This window comes from Triplophysa dalaica, chromosome 11 (assembly GCF_015846415.1).
Source record: "Triplophysa dalaica isolate WHDGS20190420 chromosome 11, ASM1584641v1, whole genome shotgun sequence".
In the NCBI taxonomy this organism is placed as follows: Eukaryota; Metazoa; Chordata; class Actinopteri; order Cypriniformes; family Nemacheilidae; genus Triplophysa; species Triplophysa dalaica.
This window is the reverse complement of record NC_079552.1, coordinates 17,583,883-17,604,367: the sequence shown is the minus strand read 5'-3', so window position 1 is coordinate 17,604,367 and position 20,485 is coordinate 17,583,883. Positions and strand designations below refer to the sequence as shown.

The 20,485-nt window shown below is 37.9% G+C and overlaps 3 protein-coding genes across 3 annotated transcripts in view; all 3 read right to left on the bottom strand.

The window, feature by feature from the left end:
• Window positions 1–536: 536 nt before the first annotated feature.
• The window catches only part of LOC130431283 (uncharacterized), a 75,891-nt gene continuing 55,942 nt past the window's right edge, over window positions 537–20,485 (bottom strand). Inside the window, exon 2 of the transcript XR_008908206.1 lies at window positions 537–555. The gene's annotated coding sequence lies outside the window, so the exon portion shown is untranslated. The remainder of the gene's footprint in view (window positions 556–20,485) is intronic.
• On the bottom strand, window positions 5,660–8,427 carry LOC130431286 (cytochrome c oxidase subunit 7A-related protein, mitochondrial-like). The gene is made up of 3 exons (XM_056760232.1): window positions 8,278–8,427; window positions 7,401–7,535; window positions 5,660–6,181 (listed from the first exon to the last, which is right to left on the bottom strand). The coding sequence occupies exons 1-3, from the start codon at window positions 8,347–8,349 to the stop codon at window positions 6,038–6,040; spliced, it is 351 nt and encodes a 116-aa protein (XP_056616210.1). The 5' UTR covers window positions 8,350–8,427; the 3' UTR covers window positions 5,660–6,037.
• LOC130431281 (potassium voltage-gated channel subfamily G member 3-like) lies at window positions 8,514–16,920 on the bottom strand. Its single transcript, XM_056760226.1, has 2 exons — window positions 16,031–16,920; window positions 8,514–13,341 (listed from the first exon to the last, which is right to left on the bottom strand). The coding sequence occupies exons 1-2, from the start codon at window positions 16,669–16,671 to the stop codon at window positions 12,696–12,698; spliced, it is 1,287 nt and encodes a 428-aa protein (XP_056616204.1). The 5' UTR covers window positions 16,672–16,920; the 3' UTR covers window positions 8,514–12,695.

Below are 20,485 nucleotides of genomic sequence, written 5' to 3'. Positions count from 1 at the left end.
AGGATCTGCGACTGGCGCATTCTCACATCATTCACCCCAGCGAGCACTACTATGGCTCCATCTCTTTCGTCGTCCTTCAGAATCGCATTTACCTGCGCAGAGACATCCAGAACATTGGCGCCAGCAAAAACAGCGAGTGCGCACCTTACCTTGTTTGAAGGAAGCGCGTACGTTCCGGACGATTAAGTCTCCTATGACCGCAGTGTTGCATTTCGTCTCGCAGAGGAAGGCAAAGTGGTTACTGCTAGGGATCTCGAAGACCGGTGGCAGCGGTGGGGGAGAGGTCATCACTATGGTCCTGGATTTCTCCTTCCACCGTGTGGTTGCCGGTGCAGGAGTGAAGTTCATTTGTGCTCGTCGTGTTTTTGAAGCCTTGGCTCTGTGCATAGAAACACGCGGAGTAGAAGTGGTAGGAATATTTCAATCATGTCGAAAACTTACCGCAGCTTTGCGAGCGTCAGCCCGGGATGTTTCCAGCTCCGTTTTACGTTCTCGCAGATGTGTTTGCCTCTCCAGTAGATCGTGGATCTACTTCTCCAATGCTTCCAGTTCTGACTGAAGTGCGAAGAAAGATTCATCATCTGCACTCAGAGGTAACGTTAAACACATATCTGAACCACTAGCCATTGGTGGTGTCATAATAAGAACAGTAAGTTAAACAGTAAGGGCAATATTCAGAAACTAAAGGCTGGGAATGCTAAAGGCCTGTGGGCTAATACTCAACTCAACTCACTTTATTTATATAGCGCTTTTTACAATTTTCATTGTTACAAAGCAGCTGTACATGAGACACATTGAATACAAGAAAAACAACTAAAGGCATATACCTGTAAAAACAAGAAAAAGGTGAAAACAACAAAAGACCGACATACAAATGCTCCACTCACACAATATGCATAAATACTTATACACATTGACATAAACGCACACACGCAAACACACTCGCACACACGCACAGTGAAAGCACACATAGGAGAGAGAACCACAGGTCAAATATTAAACGGAAATACTAAAGCAGCCCCCCGGCCAGCCAAATAGTGCAAAACAATATGGAAACGGTGGCGAGGAACCCAAAACTCAGGAAACTCGAGAAAAAAAAAACTCAGGAGAACCCAGGCCCAACCAGGGGATTCCAGTTCCCCTCTGGCAAAAGCTGCTGCCTCTGCACAAGCTCAACAGTGCTTGAACAACAAGGCTAAATAAAAAATAAATAAACTTACGATTAAGGTAAATTATAGATTTAAGATTATGATTAACAATCTAATAGCATTTGAAGTGTTGTAGAAAAATCGTGTCAAGTTGCCGCGTCCTTTATCGCTTCCCATTCTCAGCTCTGCCATCAGGTCATGGCATGAACTAATAGCAAATGATCGTATAAAACAAATTTATCTGTGCGTTATATGACGATTTTAGTATGGGATACACTTAAGGATACGTTTTACCCAGTGTGAATTATCAACTTAGAACATAAATCTTTAGATCTTTAGGAATAAACTATATATTTACAAACGTTTGACGGATCTCTGTCTCAAACCACGCGCTCTCAGCAAACAGATAGTGATGAGGTTTAGGTGTACTAGCAGGTGTAATAGCATTAATACTCCATGAGTATGATGCTATGCCAGCGGATAGGAGGGGATTAGACAGATGAATCGCGTAACGAATCATTTGAGAGTCAGTCAAGAATTAAGGTAGGAATAATTACCTATAATTATGACATAATAGTGTTTTTACACCTTCTATGTACATAAAATTGTTGTTTGACACTCCATAAACCAAAGTAGGACCTTAAAAATTATATGCTACTTACTCTTTAATATATTGTATATACTGTACTGTCCCAGATTGCTGTCTAATCTGTCCGTCTTGTCTCGCGACTACATTTCACTGTCACTGAGATCTCCTCCTCCTCCCCCTCACATCTCCATTTAGACCTCTAATCAGCCTTTCATGAGCTGGCCGTCACACATCTGCTGTTTATTTTATTTTATGCAAATCAGGATTTATTCAGACACCACAAAATTGAAATTAATGAGGCATTGGAATGTCAAAGTCTCTTCAGGTGGTTGAGCGACCCTAATTTTCACAGAGGGAGAGCGATAGATATGACACCAAAATTACAGGGGGAACGAAAGTTGGGGGTTCATGGTGCATAGTGTGTGAATAATTTTTTTAAATATCCTATGTTTTTACATAAATATATACCATGAAGTACATAAAATGGTTATTGGCGTCTTAGTTTGTATCCAGTGTGGAGGAATTTGACGCTATGTTTCATAATCAAGTTATATCTCAGTTTGAGTCCCTTACTATGAGACACAGAAATCTGTTATGGAATTGCAGTTGTTCTTCAAGTTGGCAATTTGGAATAAAGTGACAAGAAATATGCTCTTTTCAAGTTATAAAAAACACCCAACAAATCTGTAGTCCTTTAGAGTCTCAGAAAAGATTCTAATGTCTAGAGTGTTGTGATTATCCAATTATAAAATTACTGATAAATAGCAATACAATTATTCTATTCTAAAAATGAAAATTTATATAATCTGTATAAATGAAAGTGTTCTGATGAACACAGAAAAATATATTTGAAATAATGTTACCAAACAGCCACCAAGGACTAAAATAGTAGGAAAACTTTCTTTGTAAAGCAACTTTCTTTTGTTGAACATATTTTGAAGAATGTGGGGAAGCAAACTGCTCTGGGGTACTTTTGTCTACCATTGTCATTTCGCCTACTATTGATGTCAATGGTGGCCAAGAACTGTTGGAAACAAGCCTTCTTCCAAATATCTTTCTCTTTAAGAAATAGATTTACACAGATTTGGAACAACTCAAGGGTGAGTAAAATACATTTTATTTTTGGGAGAACTGCCCCTTTAATTCAAAAGCAGTTTAAGTACTACACTGTGTTTATAAAACGGTCAGTTTTGGTCCGTGATTCTGATTGGTTGAGCCAAGTTTTTTCATGTAGCTCAGTAGTAAGAGCATTGCTTTAACAAGGCAAGGTTGTGGGTTCGATCCCAGGGGATTGCAGATACCTAAGTATAAATGTTTAGGTTAATGAAATGTAAGTCCCTTAGGATAAATGCAATGTAAATGTAAATAAGTTCTAAGCCGTTATAAAATACCCCCATTTATAGCGCCTAAGTAACACTTTTTATGTAACCTTGCTACAAATATGGAATAACCATTTTACACAAGCAATGATCCCTGCGAGGCAGTGGGTAATAAGCATTTTACAACAGCTAAGGAGGTTTAAGGCACTCTGCGAAGTGCCAGAATGCCATTAGCTGTTGTAAAATGAACTGTTATCCACTCCTTCTTAGAGCTTATTGCTTCATTAAACTTTTAGTAAAGTCACAAAACACATTTATTTTGAAGACTACTTAAAGGCACTAGCACACTTCAAACATTAAGGATTGTGTAAGTCATAGCCCCTTAGGACAAACTCTACTGGACTTATCACATCTACATAACTGGGTCATGTAAGTCCTTAGGAACATAAATGAGAGTTGTTCCAAAAATGAAACATGAAAGACAGGGGCGCAGCTGCACATTTTCTGAGGGGTATTCAAGATCAGTATTGGCATAAGAGGACAGAAAGCATTACATAAAGAACCTGACTGCACAGCTCGCTTCATCATATGGGGAAAACGCGACCAACGTTTAATGATGAACCTGATAATTACCTTAAATACGTGATAGTGGGAGACTTAACAATTTTAACGACCGTCTCAGACTCTCCCGAATGTAATTATAAAGCTCCTTCACAAACATAGATTTATTTTATAAGTGCCAAAGATGTAGGCCAAGAGGTGAACTGATATTGTATTATGATGTGAACTATCAGGCAACGTTAAATAACTTAAAGATTTACAGAGCTGTTTATACACTTGGACATTGTTTTTACTTGTCAATTTAATTGTTTTTCATTTTCAAGTTCTGTTCTGCGCTATGGGAAGTTTCTTTGCTCGATCCATTTGGTCATTTGACTGTCAGAGAGGGATTGGTTGACACAATAACTTGATTAAATAAATTATATATTTATTGTACTCGCTCACAAAAGTAAAACTAGTTTTAGAAAATTACTTTTTTTGTTATTTTTTTATTATTTATAACGTTTTATTTAAAAACACTAGGCGTCCCTATGCACCGGTTATACTGCATACCCCCATTTTGCGCCACTGATGAAAGATGAAATGTAGTCAAGTAATACAAAAGTAATGAATTTCAACAGCCTGTATTAGAGAAGGCTTTCATTTAAATGTTCCTGTTCACCTCTATAATGATTCGGCTCTAAGGACTGTGATTTGAATTTAAAACTGCTCTGTGGTGATAGAGGGGTCTCGCCACATTAACCCTGGGATTACTTAAGATTTCAGTGGTATTTTGCTTTAACACTCATGGGCAGCTTTAGTCTCTAAAGAGATTTCATTTGAAGATTGGTGGTTGTTTTCAATGATTCTTTTTATTATGGTCAATCCATCAGACGCTCATTGCTCCTTGAGCACATGCTTCATAATGTATGGACTCCAAGGATACATTTCTCATTGACAACATAAAAATGTTCACATTTGAACTCTGGTGTACCCAGGCTAGTTGTCACACCCCGTTGCTATGAGTACAGCAGCTACATTAATCCTTCTGCAAATAAATTATCACGTCTCCGGCAATAAACAAAACATGCAATTATTCTGTATGGGTCGATAGCAAACAGAGATAAGATGGTATAAATAACGCTAATGACGCTGTTGTCTAGAAGTCCCAGACTCTCTGGCTAATGGCAACAAAAGGCTTGGTGACCGGGGCATTGTGCTCTGTCCCGCAGTTATCATGATCTGCAGAGATGGGCCCATCAAAGCAGGCTTAGCTGTGTGATTACCCAGCAGGGTTCAATCCCTGCAGGTGGCAGCAATGTTGAGCACCAGCTCTCTTCACCACACCATTATTTGCACAGGGCCAGGGGATGGCTGTCTGATGGGTTTGGTGAGTGGATATATTAAAAGTGGGTTCTCCACAACATTTATATTAACCTTGCCTTACCTCCTATAGAACTCAAATTAATTTCTAATCCAAGTTGTTGCAAAAAAAAATTCAGTGATTACATTGTAGGTTTAAGCTTTGGGTAAATGAAATGATTCATTACAGCTGCTGTCAAGACACGATCATTGTCCTGAGATTGAATGCGTGTCTTGCTTTTAGTCGTCTGCACACAAAAACTAACAGAGGGGCAAAAGCAGCATTTCTCAGACTTTGGACTCAATTATAGTCAATGTGGTGTGTAATGGGGTTTATAAAAGGTGAAATATATTCAAGTATCTGTAAACAACTAAAATCATTTAAAAGCATTACGTAAGCACTGTATTGAAAGACCTTCCTATCAAATGTCAGCGACCAATAGAACGGCAATTCTCTACTCTACGACACACATATGCGTCTAAATGTGACTGATAATCTTATATCCAAAGAGCCTAATGTAGTATCAATGAAATACAGCTTTTAAATTGCTTTTATATATTGATTACAGTCATAATTAGACTCATATTCTGTATAGGCAACACCGAGCCAAAGACCACAGGATAATTTTCACTCTTGGATTCAGAATAACATACTAATAACATCAACCATAATCAGTATTGCAGTTCAAGGCTGAAGACACTTTTAACAACGAAAATATATTTATTATCCTAAATAAAAATTGCAAAGACGTCATTCACTGTCTGTCAAGCTGAAGAATTAGGACTGGATGCAGAGATCTCAGTTTGTCTCAACAACCCTTCTATGCATGTCTACATGAAACATCTCAACATCATCCCTATTGATTTTATCAAAACGTTGATTGGGTTGTAGACTTATCACATGACCTTTGGAACACAATTACTAAAACCAATGGGAAGTGACTTTCATAAATAAAAGCATTTTTAGGGACATGAAATAGCATAATGGTAATCAGGTGACTTTGTGACTGTGAGAGCAGAATGACAATAGTCCATGTCTTCAGTCCTACTCATAAATGTTATGTATTCAATTATGCAGGTCACTGTGTTTTTCGGGGCTGGGCAGCGATGTAGAGAGCCATTAAACAGTAGAGGGTTCCACCGATTGTCAAGCCCATTGTGGTCCTATAGAGCATTTTGTCCATTACTCCACGCTTCAGGTGAACTGGTGCTCCATCAGCTTTCTGAAACAGATCATAAAGAATTATAAAAACAAAGCAGGGCTGCTGGATTATGGGGGAAATCATAATCACAATTATTTTGGTCAATTGAATTCAGGATTATTATATACGATTACTCATTGACTTTGCATTTATTGAACAAAATAGTTTATTCACCTAGCCTAGTATATTCATTGTATAAGATTGTTAAGAGCTGCCAGCTTTGAGGCATGTTTGAGGCATTGTCTGTAGTGATGCAGATGAGCCTTTCCTCGTTTAAACCCCTTGCAACTATAGATCCCTCAGTCCATGCGCTATGTTTTGCTCGATATGGTCATCAGGAATAAACACCGTTTGAAGACATTTTGTGTTCAAATTGAAATCTTCGTCGATGTAGTGTATTGTTAAGCTGATGTACGGCTCTATTTTGCTACAAGACCATAGGTCTGTTGTGGCAACAAAGTACTTTGCTTCTGAAACTTCACTAGCCACTTTTGCGTGACATTTTTCATAAAAAGCAGGCATACAGCATCTCATAGCGCTTTTCTAAAGTATTAATCAATTTCTTGAATCCTTCCTTTTCAACCGTGCTAAAGGGGGACATGTCTTTGGCCAAGAAATATGCAACATCAGATGTTATTTTTTTGTGCTTTTCCGGGCTGGATGGATAAGGAGTTGCACTGATGAGTGTGTCTTTAATGTATGACCGTGTTGCTGAGGATGTAGTCAGGTCGTTTTTGGACTTTCTGTTTCTTTACCATTTGTTGGTCATAGATCGGTCTGTGTTTAAATTTTAGGCGATTAAACAAATTTGTGGTGTTACCAAGCGATGCAGACACCACTGTGAAGCAAATCTTGCACATAATTCACGTTTGATCCACAACCGCTTCTTCGAATCCATAATGTTCCCAATTTTTTTGTTTTTGCTTTTGTGGCTGCTCTCTTTTCGCCATCTTCACTCGCGCTAATTTTTTGATGCCACCAGAAACCACACACATGTACGCTGACAGTATAGGCTGAGGGAGTATCAGCTTCGGGAGGGGCAAAAGTGTGAATCCACGTCATTCAGAACAGAACACAGGCCAAAATAACTTGGGAAACAGAAACAGTTTTTTCTCGATTACATAGTTTTGTGATCGTTGGGAGCTCGAAATCAAAAGTCTATTAATTGCATAGAGATTTAAAATACTCATATTAACAGCTCTACACTTGACAGCAGCATTTAAATGTTATTGTGTAATACCTGGAAGATCTTCTGCAGATCAGGTACTTTGTTTATTCCCATGTAGTGGACTGCTGGCCCTGCCTCTGAAACCACCTTGGTTGGCAAGGCAAAGATCATCGGAGGGGACTGAGAGGGCACAACAGGCTTCAGTCCCTGTCAAAACATAAACAATGACATCAGTGCGGCATTGCATTGTCTTTATAAACACTAGGGTTTAAAATAGTCCCACATGCAGTTAACCAAACAGTTCACAAAAAAATCTGCAATAATAAGGGTAGAACCAAACTCTGTAAAGATGAGAAAGTCATTACGGAACTACATAAGGGTAAATAAATATCAGTAAACTATGCCTTTGTGTAAGCAGAGACTGAATCAGCAAGGTCATGGTTAAGGACTGAAGGCCAGAAATTAAGTTACATATCATGGTAACACTTGAACTAAACAAAATTAAGATGTTAGGAAACGTCTTCTTATCATATGCTTTAATCAGGCAATACTGTTCTTCTTAACGTCAAACAACCAGTTTTGCTTCAACACAGATATTATTGATTTTTACAAGAACTGACTGTAGCAGCAGTAGATTCTAAAAAGTCTAAAAAAAGAGCTGATGGATAGAGAGATATAAAATATTAACGCTAACATACTCAGGCTAGGCTTATTCTAAAAACACCTTCGGCATCAATCTTTTTCAGTTAACAATAACACACGAAGGCCGAATACATTGCTTTTAAAATGCTTCCCTTGACATTGGAAACAACAAGTACATGGTAATATTTATCAGCACTATTTGAACTATGAATGAATGAATAACCAGTTCTTGCACTAGCAGCTCTTCCTGTGAAGGTCACTGTGTCATATCGCTTTTCATAATAAAAACTACGCAATGAATTCCTACCTGCGGACTGTACGCTGACGCCGCTGACGCTCCCGTTAATTTCCCCGTGACTCCGCTGACTTTATAATACATTTTAGATGAGAGTACTGTAAGCTTCAGTGCAGATCAGTATCACGTCCCACCAACTGCAGACGGAGCTTCGGAGATAGAAAGGCCCACGGCGGATGTGACGTAGAATTAGTAGACTCATTTTTGCCTGAGTGAAAATATCAAACCCGCCTTTAAGTTTCTTTTGCTCATGCTTCTTTACACGACGTGCAATGTAAGTACAGTATTAATATCACATCAGCCCATTGCAAAAAAAAATTTTGTAACTTATAATTGTATATGTTAGTTTAATTATACTGCGTGATTTCATTTACAATATGCGATCTACAATTACAGATATGCAGTTTAACGTTTTTTACTTCAGTGAATATGACTTGTCTTAGGTTAATGTCTTTTCTTTTTTTAGCCATAATACCTAAACATAGTCCCAGTGCATTTTTATTATAAAAAACACAATCCACAACAATTGTTTAGATGAAGTATTTATTTTTTGTCATTTTTCATGAAATTAGTTAAGACCGGCTGCTTACTTTATGCAAAGACATATTCTACTTTATTCAAAATAGACTTTCTATTTAAAAAAGACATTGAAAGGTGACAAAAAACTAGTAAAACAAAAGTTAAATTTACAGCAGGATTAAAATAAATTCTACAATAAATTCTGGGTTATAAAAATCCCTACAAAAGCTCAAACCATTTTAGCTGTTTATGACATGATCATAATGCACATAATGCAATGCAATAGAATAAAATGATAATACAAAAATAAAAAACTGCTTTATGTTTATTTAAACTATACTTTTAATATATTCATATCCACAGAGAGCAACACATTGCTATTATATAATTAAACAGTGTCAGGATCGAATTTGTCAGACAATTTTTAAAGCAAAAACGCAGATATATTTTTCCTTAGTAAGTTTACTGCCTCTATACGAAATAAAGAGTGACTGGAGATAAATACATTCAAACCCATGAGAAATTGAATGACCCATTGGTTTAAGAGATTAAACTCATGTTCATGGCCTTTAGCTCTCCTGAGCTTTTCATTAGCACTTTGATGTCTTTTTATGGGAAGTAAGTATGATCTCTCTTGTTTAGCATGCTTTATGAAGTTGGAAATAAAAAGAAGCAGTAGGATAAGTCTGAGAGGCAATAACTAGCAGCATAAACCCGCAGTCTAAAATTAATTTAAGTGTTTCACTTATTAATTTAATTTTCACATTAATTATTATGTATTGTTGTGTAAAATTGTGTGTTAGTCAGCAGAGTTTGTGATCTCGAACCTCACTTGAGAACATCTCCTGTCATTTCTATTCAGGAGGTTTAATTAATTTGAAGGGAATTCTTTGCACATTTTGGGCTGACACATTTTTACTCTCTGTACCACAAAAGGGAACACATCTATTTCCAGTCTCACAACCCTCCAATCATAAATAAACAAAGGGTCTGTGCTGAAGTTAGTGGCTGAGGATTATCATGAATAAACTGTTGTTTTGAATGATTTGAATAAAGATGATGATTAATGAGAATGTTGTAATTACAGAAAAGAATTAGAGGGAATTATTTTTTAAACAAGTCTTAATGGGAAATTAGAACGTTTATTTTACCTGGGAGCTTGGATTAGGAGCCTGTGAAGTTACTACACCCGATTTTTACTTTGGTTGTTTAAGACGTTAATTATTTCACTGAATTTTGAACACCATATAAAACATCCTTATCCTGTTGTTCTCACTACAAAATAAATAGTAAATATTTTAAAGCTTTATTATTAAACTATGGTTGTCATGTCCTGAACAGGGGCGTCACTATACCCATTTTAATGGGCACGTGCCCCAGTGTAAATCTGATGTGCCCAAGTATAAATTTCCAGTTTTTACAATTTTGTTTATTTGTCAGTGTAATGATTAACATTCATAACTGCAAAAACGGATCTAATTGCAACGTTGTAACCTAATTTACAATTCTAAATGTGACGCGGTTGCGCATTTTAACGGGTCCAAAAACATAAACTTGTGCCGTAATATCGCGCAGAAATCCATGTCCGCGCACTTCTGCGTGTTTCCTTGCAACAACTGCAGCACGCAGCTGACAAGGGTGACGACACGCGACTGAGGTAGGCTATGAAAACATTACGAAACTAAAGTACTTTTCTAAATAATATCGATAATCTTAGTTTGACTCGTTCATTGATAGCCCCAGGTGGAAATCAGAATTTGTTTGTCCAAAGCATGGAAAAGGAAGCAGAAAGGATATGATGAGTTTCAGGGAGGTAGGCCTAAACAAACCACAGTACATCCTAGCCAGTCAGGTCATTATAGGAAAATGTTTCAATGAAATGACTTTTGTTTTGTGTACTTTCAGAAACTAAATGAATATTTAATTGACTAGTTCTAGTTTAAGACACTACATAAAGGTTGGCAGTAACTATGGCTGAGATAACTATATGCTGTTAAGGCAGTAATGTTTAATGCAGTACAGTCGGTTTAGACTTTAGAAAATATTGTTTTTTTAAGAATATACTTGTTCTTTATATTAGTTGGAACCATAAAACTTGAAAATATTGTCATTGTAAATTCTTTAAAAAAACATGTTATTAAGTTTGTTTATTATGTTGAAGATACTTAAATATTTTTAAATACACAAATGTTTACCTTGCCTAGTAGGCTATTGTTAAACTGTAGGAATAGTGGCTTAAGAAAGGGAAGTTTGTATAGTGCATTGTGTCGCCCCTGTCCTGAATCACATTTGGAGATATGAAGTTCAATATAAACCAAATTGACTTAAAAAGTGACAAGATAGGTCTACTTTATGACTCTAAAGGAAAAGCCTTAACAACAAAATCCCATACAAATGTGTTAAAAAAATTACATGTTTCCATTACTACCCCCAAAAAACTTGACAAGACTTTAAACTTAGCATACTGTACTGTATATATATATATTTTATATCTTTTAGAATGGTGCAATTGAAGTGACAAATGACATTGGTCTACCTTATATGTAAACAAATAAAATAAGAGGGTTGTGACGTAAGTAAAATATAAAGTTGTTGAGCATTTGAGATTTGGATGAATGATCTAATAAAGGCAAAATACAACATTGTGTATTGAAAATAAAATGCACCGTAGATTTTGAAAAGTATAAAGGGTCATTTTGAGTTCTTGTGACTTCCACTTTGAATAGTAAGTTAACAGTATTTACATTAGATATCACACCACACTTTTGTTACCCTTTAATGACATTTCAGAAGACCTCTCATGACACAATATGAAAACTTTTTTGGGGTCTGTCTATCTATAAGAGCATTAAGGAACCTTAGGGCCACAACAAGGTAGAGACAGCAGTGGGTCGGGGAGAAATGGGTGCCATGGGTGACTCCATGGAAGGAGAAAAAGCTTTGAGGTTTCTGTATCATGAATGATCTCCTGACCTTACAGAGATTTTTGTGTGAATCCCAGCAGATGTGCACAAGCCTCAAGGCTTCTCTCTCTCTCCATTGAGAATACAGGCAGGGCAGTAGAGGATATTGACAGGTAGAGGTTTCTGAGAGAACTCTACATGCTCTGCGTGGTGCCATCCACAGCACCCAACTCTCCATGACAGCACTCTCTCTCCATGACCCGTTATGTTCCGCTTTACACCATCTATGCAAACTGCCCACACAACTCTCACTTCATCCTTGTAAATCTCATTTTCCTTCTCTTGTTCTTGCTATTACTTTCCCACAATCTCTGGAGGTTTGCTGTCAACAATTTAAACTGGAGTAAATAAAACAGACATCTGTGATTTACTATAGCTGTTCATAAACAGAGGCTTGGTTGCACCTAATATTTTAAATACTAAGAAAAATGAAACAGATTTAAAGTTCATTACTTATAATAAATAAAGGCATCCAAGAGAACGGACCCTAGGTGACAGGATGATTAAATAATTTCTCTCCTGTGTGCTTGCCAACACTGTGGGCTGGTTAAGTGCCATTCCAAGCTAAATCCTTTGGCGGAATGCCACATGTTCTGGGAAATACGCGTAGACACTGAGTAAGAGGTTGTTGATCCAAGATGTAGAATCTTTTCAAGGCCTCGGATTGACGTTAGAAAACTGCCCTCCAGCAGTGTGTTCCTGTCAAGGACACCTGGCCTCTATGTTACCCTCACCATGGTAGCATCCACCAACCCATTGAGTAACAGATACAGCACACACTGAACTGACACTCAGCAGCACTGATCTGGAGATGACTGTGGCTGATGTAGCGATTTTGAAAATGCCTCAGGAGATGACACCAGAAAAGTATTAACTTCAGATGGAAGATTTCACTGTGTCAGATTTGAGATTTCGATATCTACAAGAGTTTGTCCAAGCAGACCTCAGTCAGTTGAGAAATTCAGTGGAGAGACTTTTGGTGCAGCGAGTGGAGCGGTACTTGAGTTCGTGGTAGCACTGCACGAAGCTGTGGTAGATGAAAGTGATCGGAAGCGCCAACAGCACTATACCACTCACAACACACAGGCCACCAAGCACACGTCCCGGCACAGTGATGGGGTACATGTCTCCATAGCCGACAGTCGTCATGGAGATAATAACCCACCAACAGGCACCAGGAATGCTAGCGTAATCCTCGTTCCCTGACTCCAGATCCAGGCCGTGCTCCAGCAGTTGCGCCAACGCCCCAAATATGGCCATGGCTACGCATATAAAGACCAGAAGCATGACCATCTCACGGTAGCAGCGCCTCAACGTCAACCCCAGAGTCTGAAGGCCCAGGAAATGTCGCGCTAACTTGATGACCCAAAAGATTCGCATCATGCGCAGCACGCGCAACGTCACGCCGGCCCTCTGCAGTTGAGAGTTCTCACCGGTGAAAACCGTCATGGTGACGGAGATGTAATAGGGCGTGATGGCCAGAAAGTCTATGATGTTGAGCGGACGTCGCACAAACTCGCACTTGTCCCGTGATACTATGAAGCGCACGATGAACTCAGCCGTGAACCAGCCAATGCAGACCGCCTCAATGATTCTGGATAAATGCACAGTTACGGGGGAAAGAAAAGGATTTGAGAGGAAATTAAGACTAACGTGAATATCTTCATCTATTTCAAGGCAACAGAGTAGTCTCATTATTTAAATTGTCCTAAATGTGTTTTCCAGAACTTTGTGATAATTCAAAGCCATTTTAAAGCTTTCATCGTGCAGTTTGTTAAGATGTCGAGTGCTTTTATGTATTTTTTCCCACTCGCACTCTTTGAAAGGCTAACTAAAATTTTTGGTGGCAAATAAGAGTAAGGTTAACGCAAAGCCGACACTCACTGGCGGAATGAGTGCTGAAAACAGAGTTATCTTTTTAAAGCAGAATTGTGCTTGGAGAGAAACTTTAATAATGGCTTTGAATTCAAGATGAATTAAGGAAACAACAATGAGCTGTTTTCAAAAGGTACCTATATAATTAGATAGTTAAACAAAAGGCACAAAAAATAGTGTGTTGTTCAATGGGATCTCTTAAAGGGACTCCTCACCCAAAAATGTATATTTTATCATCATTTGCTCACTCTCCGATTGTTCCAAACCTTTATATATTTTTTAGTTTTGCTAAACCTAAAGAAATATATTTGTAAGAATGTCAGTAACCAAACAGATCTCATCCCCCATTGGCTCCTGTAGTATTTTTTCCCCGTATTATGGCAGTAAATGAGGGATGAGATCTGTTTGGTTACTGAGATTCTTGCAAATATCTTTCTTTGTGTTAAGCTAAACAAATACATTTTAATAAAGGTTTGGAACAATCTGAGGGTGAATAATGATGACAGAATTTACATTTTTGGGTGAACCATCCTTTTAAAGCATTTTGAAATGTACCCCACTATGTCAACCATGCAGCCACTTGGAATCCCGTAAGGCCCAGCAACACAATTGGCTGTGTGATGCCATTGTATTGATCACAGTATTGTATTTCAGTTAAAGTCTAATGATGACTGAGAAAAGCCAGGCATGAAAATTGATTAAAGCACGCTGGCAGAATGCCACTAATCATTTGTGATTTTCACAGAGACAATGTTAACTGGATTCTGTCTCAGTACAGTGGTGAGCTAAAGAGATATGTCAATGCTGACTGCACTAATCTGTTTTGGCACTTTGTTTAAAGGGTTACTGGGTCTTAGAGGGTTGGCCAAGAAAATAAAGATAATTCCAATTTATTTCAGTTCATAGCTCAGTCATTGAAATCCGTAATAAAGATGACACATGCTGAATAAGGATATGTGATAAAACTTAGTAAAGCATTTAGAGATTTCATAATGTAACAGCCAGTAATGCTTCTTTGTTTATGTTGGTGAGGGAAAGTTGAATATATACTTTATATAAATGCATGTTTTTGTTCTTTGCATTTAAAACAAATTCATGGTATCGTTTATCTCCAGCTGTTACAGCTAAATGATTGGAATTACCCATTTTTGTTCATGTATCTCACCCCCCAAAATAGATATGTACATGTCCCATTTTAACACTGGAGTGAAAACCTAGTTTATATGCAACATTGTTTTGTTAACCTTTCCCTCAACAACGTTTTACTGATCACTTGAACTGAAATAAAAACATGGCAGAGAAAGAATGGTTATAAATTATTTTAAAGACATCATGAACATTTATATTGATGACAGTGTGTTTGTTAAATAAACTGATCTTTCAGTGACGATAGACCATGTTAAATCATTATACACAAACACACACAATGGGAGTTTGCTCCTAAGGTATCAGTACCTTCAGAACATTCCACGTTGCAGTTATGAATACAAAACAGACAAACAGACAAAGACAGAGGTTAAAGAGATATTAAAACGTTGTACTATTGGTATTGAACACCATGGTGGTAACTAACATGATAGGTGTTCATTGCAGTATGTAATATTTTTGTTCAATGTTTTGCATTTAATAATTATATTTCTATTAAGACCACTTCAATAAGTGTTTTACTGAAGTGGTCTCAATAGAAATATAATTCAATAAATAAATAAACTTTGCCACTGCATGGTAATTTAAACTACAGTATAAAATCTTCTCAATGTTGTTTCAGAACCTTGGACAAGGACAGCCTTCCATCGTTCACTGACTTGTGCGCCTTACAAAGTTTATAAAATATATTCTTCTTCTACAATCAGGTTAAATCGAGGATCTGTTTACTTCGAGATTTTCAATTATGCTATTTGCTGAGTAGATTTACTAACTTCTTTTCATGCTGAAAGAAAAAAGACAAACATTTAGGAAATGTCACATAGTATGATGAAGAGGAGTGACAAGTATGGGTAGACATCATGTATTGTATATTTTGGTGAATGTGTTGCTTTTCTTGTGTTTAATTAAAGGGGGGGGGGGGGGGAGAGCGTGTATGGACGGAACGGAACAGAACGCAGGATAAGTTTGCTTGCTTTAAACTTGACACGACGTCCTACATACGCCGTGCTTAGTGTAAACCGTTTCACAAACAGAAAGATGCACCAGTCAAAAAAATGTTTAATAAAAATGTCATATAAGACGCTCAGGGACGTGCGCATCTGGAGAGCCACGCGTTCCGTTCCGCTGCACCGCACCGCACCACAAAAACGTTTTCTGTGGGACATCCCCAAGAAGGTGTTCAGTAGTACTGTAGAAATCTCATACAGAATAAAGTTAAACACCTGAAAGTAAGTTTAGGCAAGAAAAATATATATAAATACCCGGATGGATGCTCTAAAGAGTCTGTGTACCAGTGCTCTTCTACTATGTTACTCTCGGTAGTTTTCCAGTCTGGAAGAGTGCTGGCGCAAAGTAACACCATAGACACGATGACAAAAATGACTGATACTGATGCCAATATTTGCGCGGCGACAGAGGAGGTGGGCTCCTCAAAAGTCCTGCGCATCCGCTCCAACCACTTTGAATCCCTCTTTGAGTCTGCCCGGTTTGACACCTCATCACTCGCCCTAAATTCATCGTGGTCCTCCTCAGTAAAGTGAGTGTACGTGTCGGACATGCGGTCGTCGAGTCTCCGCTGGCAACAGAACTCCAATTGAGAGCTTTCCAAACCCCAGTAAATCATCTCGTTATAAAAAGACAGCTCACACATATGCGGGACGAAGCGCAGTTTTCCGTACTTCACGTAGAGCATGATGAAGCCGAACGCTTCTGAATGTCTGTCAAAAAAGAACTCGTTTCGTTCTCGGTCGTAGTCATCGCACACTTCCAGCACTTCTCTTTCCGATGCGCAACTGTGGAGACGACTTACTCTCCTCAAAGGGAAATCCTTGATTACGTCCTTTGGAAAAGCGTACTTGGTGCCACCCACGTTTATGATACAAACGCTTTTACCAAACTTCATTTTTGCGAACTCCTGAAAGATAAAGTGCTGGATACAGTCATTTTGAATATGATGCGGTCCAGCTTCCAAGCTTGGAATTAAATTCAAAGTTGACGTGCAGCTATTACTATCCACTGCGCGGCGTGGGAAGCCGCAGGAGATAACGGAGTCTCTTTTGGCATATTCTGCTCTGATGAAACCTCTCCAACCACTGCAACGCCGCGCGCTTCGCTCCACTAGAGAGGCATCGTACTAGATCACGAGGGTATTTCGGTTTACGCGACACACCGACGCCCAACCTGAAAGTGAGCCACGGGACGCGTCAGTACCCGTGCACGCACGTACACACACACACACACACACACACACACACACATACACACACAAACACCTACACACACATTCGGTCTCATCTCATGATGATCGCCTGTTTAACCATTGATTTGAGAAGCACAAATCTGTTGAGAGCCTTCTTTTGTAACCCACAGTCAAATTAACCAAACAATCCGGATTTGAACTGGTAATAGATATTTGGTGATATTTAGTGATATTTGGTGATAGAGATTACATGCATACTGCTCTCCGTGCGATTGCATATCACATTCATATATTATAGAATAGAATAAAGCAAAATGCTGGCACTCTTTTTTGGGGTTCTGTATTGCCATGGTGGTGCCCTTTGAAGAACCTCAAGGCATACTTTATTAATGCCTCAAACATCATATTGTTTAGCATCTGGACCAAGATGCTGGTATAGACTTCAGCATTATTTCACCCTGCAGGACAATCTGGTTCAGAGAATGGATTGATAGATTATAAAATGTACAACAATATTTGTAATGCTTTACAGAGAACAAGCAGTTTATAGAGATTATTTTAAAAGAACCAGCAGCATCCCCTAATGGAGCCTTTATTTTATTTTACATAGATCAGATACTAAAGTGTTGAGGATGTTTTACCCTGTTTTTAAGGTTAATATAAAAGGCCATCACAGCTAGAGGGCGCTGTATTCTTTGATTTGGTCCACTGTTTACATTTTAAAAGGCCTCACACAGACACTATATTACATTTCAATCAGTACATTATTTTAATCCAGCCATCAGATTATGAACTATGTGCAGAACCCCTTTATTCCATTTCGATGCAATGATGAAAGACTGATAATTACAGCTCCTGCCGCAAGCTTTAATTACCCATGGCAAATAGAAAGTCGTGATTCTAAATCTATTTTAATTAAAAAGCGATTTAGTGCTAGAGATCTCTGAAAAAAAAAACAGGTATTCAGTCTTTGAACCACTGTCTTGTGTTTCATAAGGACCTCATCTAGATATACTGTAAATATTATACAAACTGTTATACAAACACAAAAGCTGCTCTCGGGCAGAAAAACAAGGCAATAATATTGTTTTATTTGTTATATGTGTAACTAGCTTATTTACATCAACAGGATAAAGGAGAGTGAGGCACAAAAAGATACAGTGAATCTATGATCGTAAGGGATTTACTCTGCACGATGTGATGAAAAAAACAATAAACCTTTAATAAATCCCAAAACCCTTGCCCTGCAGTCACAGAACAGTGTGAGCGATGGAGTTAAACGATCATTGTACAGTTAAGAAAATTGTGGACACTTACTATATTTAAAAATATTTATTGATTTTACATCAACTTTATTTGACACATTTTTGCAAATAACCAGTTAATGTCTCCCTGACATGTAAAGAAAACAACTTCACTTTTGATTTCAGGTGTCAAATAGAAGATGAAAAAGAAAATGAGACTTCCAGTGATTAGGTTTATCTCAGAAATGTGCACATTTAATCTCAAAAGTGAGAGCCAGTCAGTCATATTAAACCTTTTTAGTGTAGATTTTAGTCATGTTGGCATTTCTGGTCTCTCTCCACTGTAAACTATCTAATAAAAATGCTAAAAGGTCAAATAATTATAATTTCAGAAAGCATTTGCTATATTTAAAAGTAATATGCAAATTAGAATATCTCTTTTTGGGCTCTTTTTTGTAGTCTAAGAGCAGCGAACTGCTCGTTGATTAATTGTCAATCAGTACCTAAATGGTTTCATTTTCCACTGCAGTGCTACTAACAGAACTTTTTAGAATGTAAACACAAACGCATCACTCGCTGCCTTGGTAACGCAAGAGACTGAGCTATGACTTGAAAAAGTTTTTGTTTCTCTTGGTACCCCTCAGCTCTAGCGAAACAGCGAAGGTTGAAGGTAATACACGAGGTTGTCCTAGGGTCAACATGATGTTGCTCTATCAAGCACTTGGCAAAAACAGGAGAGCCTGTTGTGCTTTTTCCGCTACAGAGCGGTTAGACAACGATGCTGAAATCTCTCAGTCAAGAACAGTTTGTAATCAGATTTTGCCGAACCTATCTAACGTGGAAACCGTGAAAGTTTCAGACCATGCTAAGAACGGTTCGGTGAGATGGTGGGAAAGTGTCCAGAGATATTACTGAAAACCCATGTGCAATTTGAAATTAGACCGTTTATACTCCGGAAAGTGATGACATGATTGGCTGATGCCATGTCATTCGTGTTCAGTGCTAATCGCACTAACGTCTGTCTTGAGCGGTGAGGTCAAAGGGAGCAGACAGGAAATACATTCATTTCATTTTTTTTAATCCAAAAAAAATCCAAAATTCAGAAAACATGACTCTTTCTTTGCCTCTAAATTGAGTAAGATAAGAGTAACGACATCTGCAAGCGGCTACTATCCAGCTAAACATTTAACCATTTGTCTAAGTAGCCCTTGAGATTGTTTATAAGGAAGGAAGAAACAGACCAACTAAGAGGAAGTGCTTGATCTCTTGCTCAAGATTTGTACATTTGATTAGTTTTGTAAACCAGCAGTACAGCATGTACGAATGTATGACAGAATTTTGTACATTGATGTTCTAGATTAAATGAAAAAAAAAATATATATTAAAACATTTATATTAGGATTGTATGTCTGTAGCTGGCTGTGTTGGCCCAAATATTACAGCTGTCATTAAAGAAGAAAGTTATCCTTCTCATCAGAATGCTTTTTATAAAGGTTTGTTGATTTCTTCTCATGCAGTAATACTTATATTACTTAATTATCATCATCAAGCTTTGTTGTGTTTGAATGGCACGGCACACTCTAACTAGTCTTTATAGACCGCTCCCGGCATGTATTCAAACTAGTTAATCATTAATATTCCAGCCTCATTCACTCTCAAATACATCAATGCTTCTCATGATGAAAAGACTTTATAATTATTCATACTGTGTTTTGAAATGAACATTTTCACACATAAAAAAACTGTTGATTGTGTCAGACAAAAGAACAGGTGGGGTAACCTCCCGTTAGTCACTGCTGTGTTCACAAACTCACAGCTCCACTTCATTTTATCAATCACAATCCAGCTTCATTAAAATGATGACCCCAACATCATTGCCACATTAGAGGCTGACATTTTTGGATTTGAAACCAAATCACTATTAATGACGTGACTGTACCGGGACAGGAAAAAATGTCAGCGGGAGTGGGCGGCACCGAAAATACTCCGAAAATAATAAAGGCTGTGTCCAAAATTGCTTACTTCCGTAAGATATACTAGGCAAAAATTAGTATCAATAGTATGTCCGAAACCTCAGTATGCAAAAAACAGTAGGTGAGAAATACCCGGATGGTCTACTACTTCCGCTGAGATTCGGGAGTGTGGATCAGATGGACACTTATCTATCCCATGATGCAACGGGAGCTGAGCAACCGTCAAATTTAAAAAAGTAAATCAAATATTTCGGAAAACTTTAGGGCGGACATCTGTTTTTAATGTAAATGCCAATAAAT